We start from the raw sequence: 14,591 nt of genomic DNA on the forward strand, positions 1-14,591 counted from the left end.
CTCACTACTCACTCTGATGTCTGTTCAAGATCTCAATGATTGTCACATACTTGCATTGGATCACTTATTTCTGGGACTTATTACTATCTCATGTGGTCCCTTATCATCACACAAGGACACTAATCTTTACTGATACCCATTATTATATTTATCAGTATTTTCATATTTTTATATTGATTATATGTCACCTCATATTTTTTATTTCGTCACTGACAATATTTTCACAGTACCCGTGATGATGTCCTAGAGGACGAAACGCGTCGGGATGGGCGACACCACTGGTTCTGCCACACATTCTACTTACAAAGCACTTTTTTATCTTCAAGAAATGTGAGTGTTTTTATCCTCCAATAAATATGCTATGAGCTTTTGTATACAGTATCACGCTATGTGCTCTCATATTTCTTCTATATACAACTTCGATGCCTGATTGGACCTATCCATAAAAAATACATCTTTGCAAGCACCCGGGCCACCTCGAATGGTGCCTTCCGCGGTAGCTGCCAACAAGGATCCCCACTTTACAATCCTGATCGACCCAGTGGTATAAGCCCACCTGGGTCCATTTTCTCTGGTAAGCCTCCATTCAGAGCGGTGGTGGATCTTCTATCAACACACTTTCTATTTTTTTCTGTGTCACATTTTGTTGTGTCACCTTTATATGGACTAAATATATGTGTCACTTATGTATGGTCTAGATTTATGTAATCTAGACCACCATCCTATTATAGTGATATTTTCATGAGGTATCACAGATTTGTAAAATATCACTGGTTGCAATATACCCTGTATCTAATAGCTTTATATATTATTTAAGCATTTTTTAGCGCTGCACTTTTCCACATAAATATTTTCACTTGTCTGATTTTGTGACCATTAGTATCTGTATTATTGTCGACCATTATTATTCTTGACAATTGTTTGCTCATAGCGCTGCACATTTCTTTTTCTTCTTTTTTTTATTTTGGCAATGGCAAAATATCTATCTATCTATCTATCTATCTATCTATCTATCTATCTATCTATCTATCTATCTATCTATCTATCTATCTATCCATCTGCCTCTGTCCCTGGTGAAGGAAGAACCTTTGTTACACTATATTTTCGTAGGTGACACTTTAAAAGACCCTGAAAAATGAGCCTAAAAATATTGATCACACTCTGGTGTGCACGACCATATGTAATGTGTAGTGTAATCAACCTTTTTACGTGTAGGCGCTTGTGACGTGCGTTTTCTTTTGTTGGTGAGGGGGGGCTTACATCTTTTGATGGATGGAATTTTAAAATGCTTGGGTGTAATGTTCATATTTCCCTTTTTTTTTTTTTTGTATAAGCTTTATAACTTCATAGATAATTATGATGGAAATATCTGACAAGTGTATAGGAAAAATCGACAACTCCTATTCTGATCAATGTGTTGGTAATGTATCTCCAGGCAGCAGAGCTCGGAAACCCGAGCATCCCGTGAGAGTGAAACAAGAGGATGAATTGTATGACTCGGAGCCGGAATCCGATGACAGAGGTGAGACACGTATGCTATGTCTCCATCCTACACCATCTCTATTGTGAGTTTGTTGTGTGTTTTTTGTCCTTTTTTTGTCCTGTTTTTTTCTTTTTAGTTTTTCGGTTGCTCACCTTTTATTTTGGTTATATATTATGCTCTTTCCAGCTTTTATCTTTTTAAGATTTTTTATTTTTTTTTTTTTTTTTATATTGCAGTTTGGTCTTGAATTGTCTTCACTGGGGTTAAGTTGAGCGTTGGTCATGTCTTTTTACTGTGCTTTTCATTATTCTTGTAGTGTTGTATTAGGCCTCATTCACACTGGGGGCTCTTCTAAATGCTGTTTTTTTTCATTCTGGGTGGCTCGTTGAGAGGCTGAGCCTGGTGCTGGTCCAGACATGTGGGTGGATTCCAACCATATGGTTGTGATCTTTCCCAAACCTAGACCGGCTCTGTGACGTCAACTGACAGCAACCTTCAGACCTCTGTCAGCTGAAAACGGGTCACAGGAGCGCAGAACACTGGCTGCACTTCTCTTTTAAGTGTGTGTTTGTTTGTTTTTTTTTTGTGTTCTTTTTTTTTTTTCCTTCATGTATTTTGTGCATGAAGGTAAAAAAAGCTTCTGTATCCAGCTCCCACCCAACCCCCCCCTTTATACTTGAACCCCATCGCAATCCAGCATTGTGCATGAGAGCAGCGGCTCTCTGCTCTGTCACTCCTCACATGGCAGGTCCCACAGCTGTCAGTCTCTGTGACGAGCAGGAAAAGGGGCCATGTCCCGTGTCTATGGACGCAGGCAGTGGGGATCAGGAGCGAGCCCCCATAGGAAGCGGCTTCCTATGGGGGCACTTGGTGGAGAGTAGGAGTCAGGAGCACCGACAGGGGATCCCAGAAGAGGGAGATTGGGGCTGTGCGAAACCATTACACAGAGCAGGTAAGTATAACATGTTTGTTGATTTTGTAAAAAAATAAATGTTGCCTTTTAGAAACACTTTAACATGCGTTTACACGTGTTTTAGGCACGTCAGGCCTTATGTGCAAAAGCTCTTTTCCTGAAAGCACAAGTGATTGTTTTTTTTTTTTTTTTTTTTCTGCCTCTAAGCTCCTGTAAATGCCTATGTGTACATGTATACATTGGTAACATGGAGGAGAGTTTAGGGGCAGAGAAATCTAAATCTCAAACACCTGTAAAAGCAGCATTTTTGAGCGCAAGTGTAGCTGATATTAAAAGCGCAAAAATCAGCACTAGGGACATAACTTAGTCAACGGGACATGTCTCTTGTGCTGAATCCTCTTCTTTATTTTATGTTTCAAATATATATATATATATATATATATTTCAATATAGATGGGTAAAAGATAAAAAGTTCAGAGTTGTGTGTAAAAGTTAGATACAAAATCCAGCCATATTCCAAAAGGCACAGTATGCAGTACAGGACATGCACAATGGCTCATATAACCACACTGTTACGTAGCTTGTATGGCATGTATGTATGACACACCCATCCCACACTGTGAGGTAACAATATAAAACTAATGGAACATCAGGTATTGCTCTAAATGACCTGCGATTCCTCTTATTTTAGTAGAAATCTTCCTCCCTCCATGCAGAGGGGGTTAATATAGCAATTTGCAGCAGAAGCAGCCCGCCGGCGGCGTGCGCAACCCCTGCAGGATCATATATATATATATATATATATATGTGATCCAGCACACAGCTGCCGCCCTGTATTAGTAAAACTGCTATAGGGCAGTCAGCAAGTGGTTAATGAGCGGTGGGCTCCCTCCAGGCATACCTGCCCTTAAAGAGGAGTTCCGCTCGCCCCTTTAAAAATTTAAGAGTCAGCAGCTACACATACTGAAGCTGCTGATTTTTAACATTAGGACACTTACCTGTCCTGGAGTCCAGCGATGTCGGCACCGCAGCTGATGTTCCCATCAGCTGTCGGGTACTACTGCTGCCATTGCGGGAACCCAGCAGTGTAGCCTTTCGACTTCGCCACCGGGTCCCTACTGCGCATGTGCGAAGCGCGCTGCACTTTCTCATTGGCCCGGCAGAAGGGGAGGGAGGAGAAGGGGTCCGAGCTGTGACGTTGTTTGCCGCGGCCCAGTCTCCTGGAAATGGGGACAGGTTACCTGTCAAAGACAGGTATCCGCTCTCCCACCTGAAAGGTGCCAAATGTGGCACTGGAGGGGGGGGAGGAATCAGATAAGCGGAAGTTACACTTTTGGATGGAACTCCACTTTAAATCTTTCTATTATATATGGATGTGCCCCAACTTTGGATTCTCTCAAAATTTGATAGAGCTGCAGTACACTGGGGTGCCATGAAGTGGCCCTGCAGTTCACACATTTATTTGCTAATGTGCGCAAACTAAACGCCTTGGGTTTAATGTGAAGTCTTTTTTTTTTTCCCAGGAGCTAGGTAGCCAATGCTGCTTAAAAACTACTCCCAGCGGCTAACTTTTGAGGTTTTCTATAGTTGTCAATGGAGCTGGGTCCTAAACAAGAAAAAACCTACGGACTCTTAGCTTGGACAGATTGGCTACTCAATTCCATATTAATTTGTCCACGCTTGTGCTTGGCTTGTCCCCCACAGTGAAATTTTTCAGTTCTCAAATTTTCCAGAATGCCATTTGTAAGCCATTTTCCACCATTTTCTGACCTTTTTGTCAAATTTAATAATATATTTTTTAATCAAATGTACATTGTCTAGCATGTCTTTTTCTCTTACTACTTCCAAAGAGAGGCTACAGTCGCCAAACCCAAATTTTAATTAAAAAAAAAAATTGTAAAAATCGCTCCACCTAATTTGGATCTTCTCATATACATCCATGTAATATTTACTTGCCATATCTATAGTTTAATCTTTCCTGCAGAAGTTTATGGCAGAAGCCATCGTATGTGCGAGCATCTGAAGCTGGCACCCGTTCACTTCTGTGATTTCGGGCAGCTGGCTACCCAGTTTTGCACCTGCGCAGTAATACCTCCATGATAGAAACTTTGGATCCCTGAAGACTCCAATATTCCAGGAGTCTTTTGGGATCTCATGAATATGTCATTTGCTTAGGCGGCCCCAACCTGAAGTGACGTGAAAATTAAACTCAAAAAGGTAATTTTAGGATAAAATTAAATATTCAAATCTTACATATATGTATGGTTGACCAAAAAAAAAAAAAAAAAAAGGGGGTTAAAGATCCACTTCATTTTGGTCCACTTTGTCGATTTGATCCAATTTTTGTTTCCATAATTCTCTACATACTTTGTCCCTTGCCGTATGAATATGGCTGAAGACTTGTCACAGAGTTTCTTCACAAAGTAGCATATGCTGGAAACCATGAAGACCATTTCCCTTCACACCTTCACATAATAGATACCCCTTGGACTAGTGATGTCCTCGCTGGGGTTATGCTCTGTTCTTCTTTCTTCTTTTTCTATCACCAGTTTAAAAAGTTTCTGTTTTGACAGCCGGGTCTCCGATTTCACATGAACTGGTTGTGGTGGTAAAAGAAGAGAAGGTGGAGGACGAGCTGCAGGCGCCAGAAGCATCGCCTAAGGAGGACAATGAGAAAGCATTCCAACCCGGGCCGCAATCTCAGGATAAAGAAAAAGTGACAGATGACATCCCCAGTAAGTTGTCTGATCCTTCTGTCAGTGGCCTTTACATGAAGGTGATTCGAATTAGCCAAAGCTGTTTTTTTTTTTTTTTTTTTTTTCAGCACTTAGGAGATCTAACATTATATGGACAACAGTCTGTGGACACTTGACCATTACATCTGTATTTGATTGTTGTATATCCTATTCCAAAACCATCAGTCTTAAAGTGGTTTTTAAAGGCTCGAGATTTTTTAAAAAACCTTCTGGGTGTAGCGGCCCCCCCAATACTTGACTGAACTCCCTCTAGAGTTGCCACCTCACCCCTTTAAACCCCAACACATATTAATTACACAGGTTCTGAGGGTGATTAAGGTGGTAATTAAACTCACTTGGTGCCTTACCTGCATTAAATTGGCCTCAGAATCTGTGTAATTCATATGTGTTCGGGTTTAAAGGGATGAGGTGGCAACCCTAGCACCCTCTCTATACAGGGATGTGCACAGGAGCAGAGCTTCTCTCGGGTCTCTTATTCCTCATTGGCTGAGACAGGCAGCCAGAGAGCCAATAAGAGAGTTGGGGGGGGGGGGCAAGCTGTGGCTCTGTGTCTTATGGACGCATTGAGAGGCTTGCTATTGGGGGCACTGGCTGAAGAGGAGGAGCTAGGAGCGCTGGCAGGGGGACCCAAAAAGAGTAGGATCAGGTCTGCTCTGTGCAAAACCAGTGCACAGAGCAGGAAAGTATGACATGTGTGTGGGGGTTTATTTTTTTTAATTTTAATTTTTTCTGCTGATTTTTTTTTTTTTTTTTATTGAAGTACTAGGCACCTTCAGTTGGTTGTTGAAGTGTCTCGGGTCAATCAGATAGGCAGCTTAACTGCCAACTCAAAAAGTGTATGACTGACTTGGCATTGGCAACTTGGCAATAATATAATATCTATCTATCTATCTATCTATCTATCTATCTATCTATCTATCTATCTATCTATCTATCTATCTATCTATCTCTGTACACAGTGAGGCATGATGCCAAACATACAAAATAATAGATTTTAGGTTTACATACATTTTAAAGTGTTTCTAAAGAGTAAACTTTTTTTTTCCCTTGATGCATTTGTTGCGTTGTGGTAAAAATGTTTAGGCATTAGTATTGCCCCTCACCACCGTTTTTACTTACCTGAAGCCCTCATTCGGTCCAGCGCTGTGCCCATCTGTAGCGGAGGGCGGGGCTGAGGTTTGCTCTCTACAGACCCAGACAGTGAGGCTTGGGAGCAAGCAACCCATTAGGAGGAGATTTGGGGCTGCTCTGTGCAATTCCATTGCACAAAGCAGTAAAGTATAAACCTGTTTCTCATTATATATATATATATATATATATATATATATATATATATATATATATATATATATATAAATATTTTTTTTTAATCACTTTAAAATCCTGGTGCCTAACAGGCTGGGGTGTTTAACTTTCACTGTCATGACCACCAATATCTGGGCAGGGGGTAAATTGCTAAGAGTTAATATTACCCTCACTTACACTCACTTTGATAAAGGAGGATGTCGGTCGTCTGCATGCCATCATTGTTTGACCCTCTGCCCCTCTCACTCAGCGCTGGGGTGACATTGGGTGACTGATGTTGAGAAATTTGAAGGAGAAGAGAAACATTGGAATACTAGTCAGTACCAGTGTGCAAAAGTGTATTTGCTTTGGAAGAAAAAAAAAAATCACCTCCTAACAGTGGGTGTCCTACATGTGTGGAAATTGCTGCATTATTTAAAACTATTTCAAATAGTTTTTTTACATTCTAGATTGGGGTGCCTCGAGATTGTGTAGAATTTTAAAGGGTGCCTTGAGTGGAAAAAGGTTGAAAAATAGACCTCTATTGTCTCCATAATCCGTACCTGTCACCTGCCCAATACTATCACATTGGGGTTTAATAACCCCTTGTGATGGCAATAAGTTAAAAAAATCAAAAGTTAAAACAATAAAATTAAAATTAAATGTTTTGCTGTAACCCCCGTTGCCCAGGGTGCGTATGTGTATGTAAACCGCGTTCGCACCACTCGTGTAATGTATCCCTACAAATGTCAGAGACAAAAACTCTGCACCCAAAAATCTCCATAGGTGATGCTTTAAAAGCTTTTACAGCTCCATCAGTTTTATGCCCTGTACACACGGTCGGACATTGATCGGACATTCCGACAACAAAATCCTAGGATTTTTTCCGACTGATGTTGGCTCAAACTTGTCTTGCATACACACGGTCACACAAAGTTGTCAGAAAATCCGATCGTTCTAAACGCGGTGACGTAAAACACGTACGCCGGGACTATAAACGGGGCAGTGGCCGATAGCTTTCATCTCTTTATTTATTCTGAGCATGCGTGGCACTTTGTGCGTCGGATTTGTGTACACACGATCGGAATTTCCGACAACGGATTTTGTTGTCGGAAAATTTTATATCCTGCTCTCAAACTTTGTGTGTCGGAAAATCCGATGGAAAATGTGTGATGGAGCCCACACACGGTCGGAATTTCTGACAACAAGGTCCTATCACACATTTTCCATCGGAAAATCCGACCGTGTGTACGGGGCATTAGAGTTAACCATGAGCTCTTGTGCTAAAATTGTTTTGCAATATCACAGACGCACGCAGTTTTAAGACTTGACATGTTTGGTATCTATTTCTTCGATGCAACCTCATCTTTTTATCTTTTACCAAAAAATGGGTATTGTGTGTGTTTGCACAAAAAATTTATTCTATTTATATTTTTACCTGCAAATGTGCATTTGATAAACATAAAAAAAAAAAATTGCAACTATCATCTTTTTATTCTACAGGGCCTCTGCTTTCAGAAAATCTCATTTTATTTCTGAAAATTAAGATTTTTACATGTGTGCAAAAAATGAAGAAAATTGCTCTAATGCCGAACTAGTTAACTTGATACTAAAGTCTCGCCCCGTCCCCCCCCCCCCCCTTTTTTATTTATTTTTTAATTAAAAAAAAAAAATATAACAAACCTGTCATACTTACAGAGCAGCCCAAATCCTCCTCTTTTCCAGTCTGTCGCTGGCGCTCCTGGCTCCTCCCTTTCTGCCGAGTGCCCCCGCCGTAAGAAGCTTGCTATGGGGGCACCCGAGCCAAGCCGCTGCTCTGTGTCCATTCAGACACGGAGCCATGGCTCGACCCCCCCCCCTTCTTTCTCCTCATTGGCTCACTGACCACAGCAGGAGCCAATGGCTCTCGCTGCTGTTTCTCAGCCAATCAGGAGGGAAAGTCCCAGACAGCTGAGTCTCTTGTGCGAAATCGCTCGATTGAGATGGGGCTCAGGTAAGTATTAGGGGGGCTGAGGGGGCTGCTGCACACAGGTTTTTTTACTTTAATGCAATTGAGTTAAAAAACATTCTGCCTTTATGATCACTTTAAAGGCAACCTCATCCTGTTGATTTGTCCTGTATGGGCAAAGCACAGGTTCTTTTTAAGGCCCCATTTCTCCATAGGGGTATGTAGTTTAAACATTTGTTTGGTGTATATCAAAACTATTCTCTCTCCAGAGGTTGGGTGACTCCCTTGTATATGTTATCAATGACTATGCTTTTGTACTCTGCAGACTTGGAAAACGATCACAGACCGGAAATCCCACCCATTGGAGAAGATGGCATGTTGCTGTTTCCTAATGCCGGCATCACCCTTAACCGGGCCCTGACCCAGGAATACGCTCTGGAGAACTCGCTGGAGCTAGAGAAGTACCTGAATAGCTTCACTCACCCCATGCTCCTCATGAAGGACTACCAAAGGCCAAACCGGAGCGAGTTTGACCGAGGCTTCTACGACAACTATAGCACCCACAACAAGCAGCGGCTTATGCTGATGGGCGAGAAGCGATACCGCTGCAGCGAGTGTGGGAAAGGTTTCACCAGAAACTCCCACCTGAAGGCCCACAGGAGAACTCACACGGGAGAGCGCCCCTTCAAATGCCCAGAGTGCCACAAAGCCTTCAGTGAGAACTCCCACCTCACTGTCCACCTGAGGGTCCATTCGGGTGAGAAGCGCTACAAGTGCGACACCTGCGACAAGAGCTTCAGCGAGAACTCCAACCTCATTGTCCACCAGCGTATTCACACGGGGGAGAAGCCTTACAAGTGCCCCGAGTGTGACCTCTGCTTTAGCCAGCACTCCAGCTTGGTGCGCCACCGTCGCAAGCACTCAGGCGCCCGCCCGTACAAGTGTGCGCAGTGCGAGAAGACCTTCAGCCAGAAGGGGCACTTGAGCAATCATGTCCGCACACACACCGGGGAGCGGCCGTACAAGTGCACGGAGTGCGGCAAGTCCTTTAGCGAGCACTCCCACCTCACAGGGCACCAGAAGATCCACAGCGGGGAAAAACCATACATCTGTGATGTCTGCCAGAAGGGATTCAGCAAGATCTCGAACCTGAAGGCCCACCAACAGATCCACACAGGCTACCGACCGTACGCCTGCGTCCAGTGCGGGAAGAGCTTCACCCAGCATTCCTCCCTTGTACGACACCAGAGGGTCCACCTGGACAAAATGGACTCTTTGTGGAGGAAGATTTATCAGGGCGCAAACAAAGGCACATCCTGGACAGAGGAGCATGTACTCGGGCGTGCCGAATCTCCGACCAGTCAGGATGCTGAGGAAGAATTGTCCAGTGATTTGGTGGAACGCAGCTGACGAGGTGTACAGTTGGCTGACTTTGTGGGAGGTGTACACACTGACATTTTCTGTGCTGGTTTCTGAGCACTGTGCTTATGTCATGGTGTCCCTACAGTGATTGCACTTGGCTCTTGTACAAAGTCTTATAACTTAAACATTGTATCATTACTGAATCCAGATATGCTTGGGATATCTTCAAGACGGCCAACCAAGGTAATCACAGGCTGGAACTTTTCTTAGACCCTCCAGCCACCAGGTGGCACTGTGCCTCTCTGTGCACCAAGAAAGGAGTACAGTGTTTACAAGTCATGACATTTTAAGTTAAAGTGGAACGTCACCCAAAAAGGGAAGTTCTGTTCCTCCTCCTCCCCCCTCCTACTTCACATTAGGCACTTTTTTGGGTGGGGGAGTTGGTACCTGGTTTTGACAGGTACCTGCTCCCCCACTTTTGTGGATCGCCATGGCGATCCAAGCAGACGTTCGCCCCCCATTTCACCCCCTCCTTCCGCTGCAGCCTTCTGGGACACATCACAGGTCCCAGAAGACTGGGGGGACCATTCACAAAGTGCAGCTTGGCTTGCGCATCCACAGCAGGAAGCCAGATGTGAAGCTGCAAGGCTTCACTGCCAGTTTCCCTTTCTTAAAATGCCAGCGCCTGTACCCCAAGCCGATTGAAGAATCGGCTCGAGTGAGGACATCGCTGGATCCAAGGGCAGGTAAGTGTCCTATTAAAAGTCAGCAGCTACAGTATTTTATTTTTTTGGGGGAGAAGGGAGGTTCTCTTTTTTTTTTAATTTATGATTTTGTCCCGGTTCACCCTGCCGTGGCTTCAAAGTTGCGTGACTTTGAATCTGACATCCCTGCGTGACTTCATTGTGGCTTGCATACGACTTCTTTTAACCACTTGCCGCCCCTGCACACCGATATACGTGGGCAAATGGGCGTACCTGTACGTCCCCTTTAAGAGGCGGGGAAAACAGGCCACTGCGTACAGCGGGACCGGCGGACTCCCGGCAATCGTGTCACAGAGCTGCAGAACGGGGAAGTGCCTATGTAAACAAGGCATTTCCCCGTTCTGCCTTGTGTCATGACAGAGATCACCGCCACTCTCTGTCATCCCCCCCACAGTTAGAATCACTCCCTAGGACACACTTAACCCCTTCATCGACCCCTAGTGGTTAACCCCTTCACTGCCAGTGTCATTTACACAGTAATCGGTGCATTCTTATAGCACCAAAATAGTGTCAAAAGTGTCCCATGTGTCCGCCATAATGTCACAGTACTGATTAAAAATTGCAGATCGCCACCATTACTTATAAAAAAAAAAATTTAATGATAAAAATGCCATAAAACTATCCCCTATTTTGTAGACGCTATAACTTTTGCGCAAACCAATCAATAGGCGCTTATTGCGATATTTTTTGGGGGAAAAAAAATGTAGAATACATATCGGCCTAAACTGAGGAGAATTTTTTTTTTTATATATATTTTTAGGGGATATTTATTATAGTAAAAAATATTGTGTGTTGTGTTTTTTTGTTTTGCTTTTTTTAATTGCCCTTTTTTTGTTTATAGCGCAAAAAATAAAAACCGCAGAGGTGATCAAATACCACCAAAAGAAATCTCTATTTGTGGGGAAAAAAAGGACGTACATTTTGTTTGGGTGCACTGTTGCAAGACCACGCAATTGTCTGTTAAAGCGACGCAGTGCCGAATCGCAAAAAGTCCTCTGGTTAGGAAGGGGGTAAAATCTTCTGGGGCTGAATTGGTTAATAGAAGTCAATGCAAATCATGTTTTAGTGCAGGAACCTTTTCTAAGTCTGAGCAACTTGTGTTGCACCGATTAGAATGGTTCCATTGCCGTTAATGGGGCGCAAATTGTCATGCCACTTAAGTCCCAGCAATGTGACCCTTGGCTAAAGCCCAACTGCAAGTTTTCCTCGCACCTATTTTTAAAAAAAAAAATATTCTTTTTTTTCTTACCCGTTGTGAGTGAGTGAGAGACACAGGAAGTCTAATACTTTAGGGGTATAATGCAACCTACAGAAGGATTGGTTACTGGCAAAAACAATTGTAGCCCAGCCTGCAAGCTGATTGAGAGAAAATCAATGGATTCCTACATTCATGCTGTTGGTGGATAAACCAGCAACCAACCAAATCCACAGCCAGCTAATATGATGGTGCTGCTGAGCACTGACTGCGTCTGATACAATTACTATTCAGCTGATCATTTTCCAACCAGCCCAGGCAATGTTTAAATCGACTTTTATCAAACCTGGTGGGGCATGAAGAGCCACCCATGGTGCAAAATACATCTAATTCCTTGTCTTGGAAAATCCTTTTCATGGAGTCCATTGAGGATCACAGTCCTCAGTTTATGATCATGCTCCCACTATTGCTTTGCTACAAAACTGCAGCATGCTGGTAGTAGGAAGGGATATCCTGGGCTGACCTAAGTGTTTTTTTTTTTTTTGCCAATCCTCCTGTAGGTGGCAGCAGAACTCGAAGATTAAAAAGTTCCCGTGTCACTCAATGGACTCAAAGAAAAGGATTTTTTTTTGGTGAGTTCAAAAATCCTGAGGGTAGATCTAAATCTTTGCTTGAATGTGTAGCCTTCAGCGGGCCTACATGTCCGGTAAACTTTGCCAAAGATGTAAAGCATCGCAACTGTGGCGTGTACACACCCCCATTGGCTGCCTATTGCAGCTTAAAGCGGAGCTATACTCCCCTCGCCTTCAGCGATGCGCTGTTCCTGATCTCCACGCCTGGCTGCCGACATCTTTGGGTGGCCGGTTTCCGGGTCTTGGTCAACGGCCACTGTTGTTGGCTGGGCGGGATGACGTCACTCCCGCGCATGTGCGAAAGATCAGTCACATTCGGCATTGTTTAATTTGTACAGCGAGCTGCCCATGCATGACTCTCTGTACAAGGGCGGACAGGTGGGTAAGTAACTTTAATGCAGAAGACACAAAGCATGTCTCTTCTGCATTAACTACTTCCGGACCGCCCACTTTTGCTATACATCGCCACTTTGATGTTATATACCATTGTTATGGCAGCAGATAGCTGGCATAACCCCGGTATATTTAACCACGGCGAGTGATCCTCTTTTTTCACATAAGTGGTCCCAGCGGCGGATTTGCCACGGGATCGCTTTTATGGGCGGCAGGAGAGGTGCACCCCCCCCATCGCTTCCTGGTCATTTCCGCCACTTCCCGGAGAGATCAGCCGCAGCAGAAACTATTGGGTCTGGTGTCCTGGTGGGCAGGAAGTCGAGTGAGGACAAGATGGCCCCCACTCGACTCTATGCCCTTTGGAGGACCGGAGCGATGTCATACTTTCCTTGTAATAGGAATACAAGAAATCAAAACTATTCTTTTTTCAAAGGGACAGTGGAAAAAAAAAAAAGTTAAATGAAGAAAAAAAAAAAACAGTTAAAGTGCCCCTTCCCTCCAAGCTCAGGCACAGAAGTGAATGCAGTGTTTAAACCACACATGTGAGGTATCATTGGAGCAAAAATTCTAGCCCAAGACCTTCTCTGTAACGCTAAACTGGTAACCTATAGAAATTTTTAAATCGTTGCCTATGGAGATTTTTAAGTACCAAAGTTTGTCGCCATTCCATGAGTGTGTGCAATTTTGAAGAATGACGTGTTTGGTTTCAATTTACTCGGTGCAACATCTTTCACATTATAGAAAAAAAATTGGGCTAACTTTACGGTTTTCTTTTTTTAAATCAAAAAAGTGTATTTCTTTCCAAAACAATTGCGTTTGTAAGGCCGCTGCGCAAATACAGTTTCACATAAAGTATTGCAACGACCTCCATTTTATTCTCTAGGGCAGGGGTCTCAAACTGGCGGCCCTCCAGCTGTTGCAAAACTACAAGTCCCATCATGCCTCTGCCTGTGGGAGTCATGCTTGTAACTGTCAGCCTTGCAATGCCTCATGGGACTTGTAGTTTTGCAACAGCTGGCGGGCCGCCAGTTTGAAACCCCTCCTCTAGGGTCACTGCTAAAAAGAAATATATAATGTTTGGGCGTTCTAAGTAATCTTTTAGCATAAAATACAGATTTTTAAAGTGGCAGAAATGGACGTGGTTAAAATTCCTGACTGTTCACCCATGTAAAAAAAAAATTCTTTATCGTACATCATGGGACACAGAGCCTTAAGTATTTACTTAATGGGTTATAGCCTACCGTCAGGTGTTGACACTGGTAAACCCTAATTAAGGAAGTTTATCCCCTATATAACCCCTCCTCCTTCCAGGAGCACATCAGTTTTTGCGCCATTGTCTAAGGTGTTGGTCACGAGTGAAGAAGTGCTCTGAGGAGCTCCAGGAGGGATCCATGCTGGATTTAAATTCCTCAGAAAAAAGAAACCAGATCAAAGAAACCAGATCTATCCAGAAGTGCCACTGAGGCCTAAAATGGATGATACCTGGGACCTCGTATCCAAAGCAGGAGGTTTTGCCTGTAAGGCCTCTCTTAGTAGGGCTGGACCCCAGGAACCCAGGGCTTAGGTCTTGTTACATTACCTCAAGCTTCCCGATGTGGGGTGCTATACAAGGCCCAAGGCAGTTGGACCCTGTTTTAACGGACCCGGTCCTTGAAGGTTTGTTAAACGTAACCCGCCGTGATGGTTGAAAGCTGGATTTTCTGTTAAATCAGTAAAATCTTGTGGCGAGGACAAGGTAAGGAAAGAGCGACTTAGTATTAAAAACATCTATACATTTCTTTCATTTAAGGAAAAATGTTGTCGTGCCTTAAAATCTCCACTAGATGGAGTCTGTGCACATACCTTACTCGGTTATCTTTCA

At 43.4% G+C, this 14,591-nt stretch overlaps 1 protein-coding gene across 1 annotated transcript in view; it reads left to right on the forward strand.

Moving 5' to 3' along the window:
- Positions 1-13,344, forward strand: part of LOC141141131 (uncharacterized) — a 94,897-nt gene extending 81,553 nt beyond the window's left edge. Inside the window, exons 24-26 of the mRNA XM_073628836.1 lie at positions 1,436-1,522; positions 4,970-5,131; positions 8,710-13,344. Of these exons, the coding sequence (XP_073484937.1) occupies positions 1,436-1,522; positions 4,970-5,131; positions 8,710-9,794 (1,334 nt within the window). The 3' untranslated portion in view covers positions 9,795-13,344. The remainder of the gene's footprint in view (positions 1-1,435; positions 1,523-4,969; positions 5,132-8,709) is intronic.
- The last annotated feature ends 1,247 nt before the right edge of the window (positions 13,345-14,591 follow it).

The sequence above is a fragment of the Aquarana catesbeiana genome, linkage group LG04 (assembly GCF_042186555.1).
Source record: "Aquarana catesbeiana isolate 2022-GZ linkage group LG04, ASM4218655v1, whole genome shotgun sequence".
Taxonomy (NCBI): domain Eukaryota; kingdom Metazoa; phylum Chordata; class Amphibia; order Anura; family Ranidae; genus Aquarana; species Aquarana catesbeiana.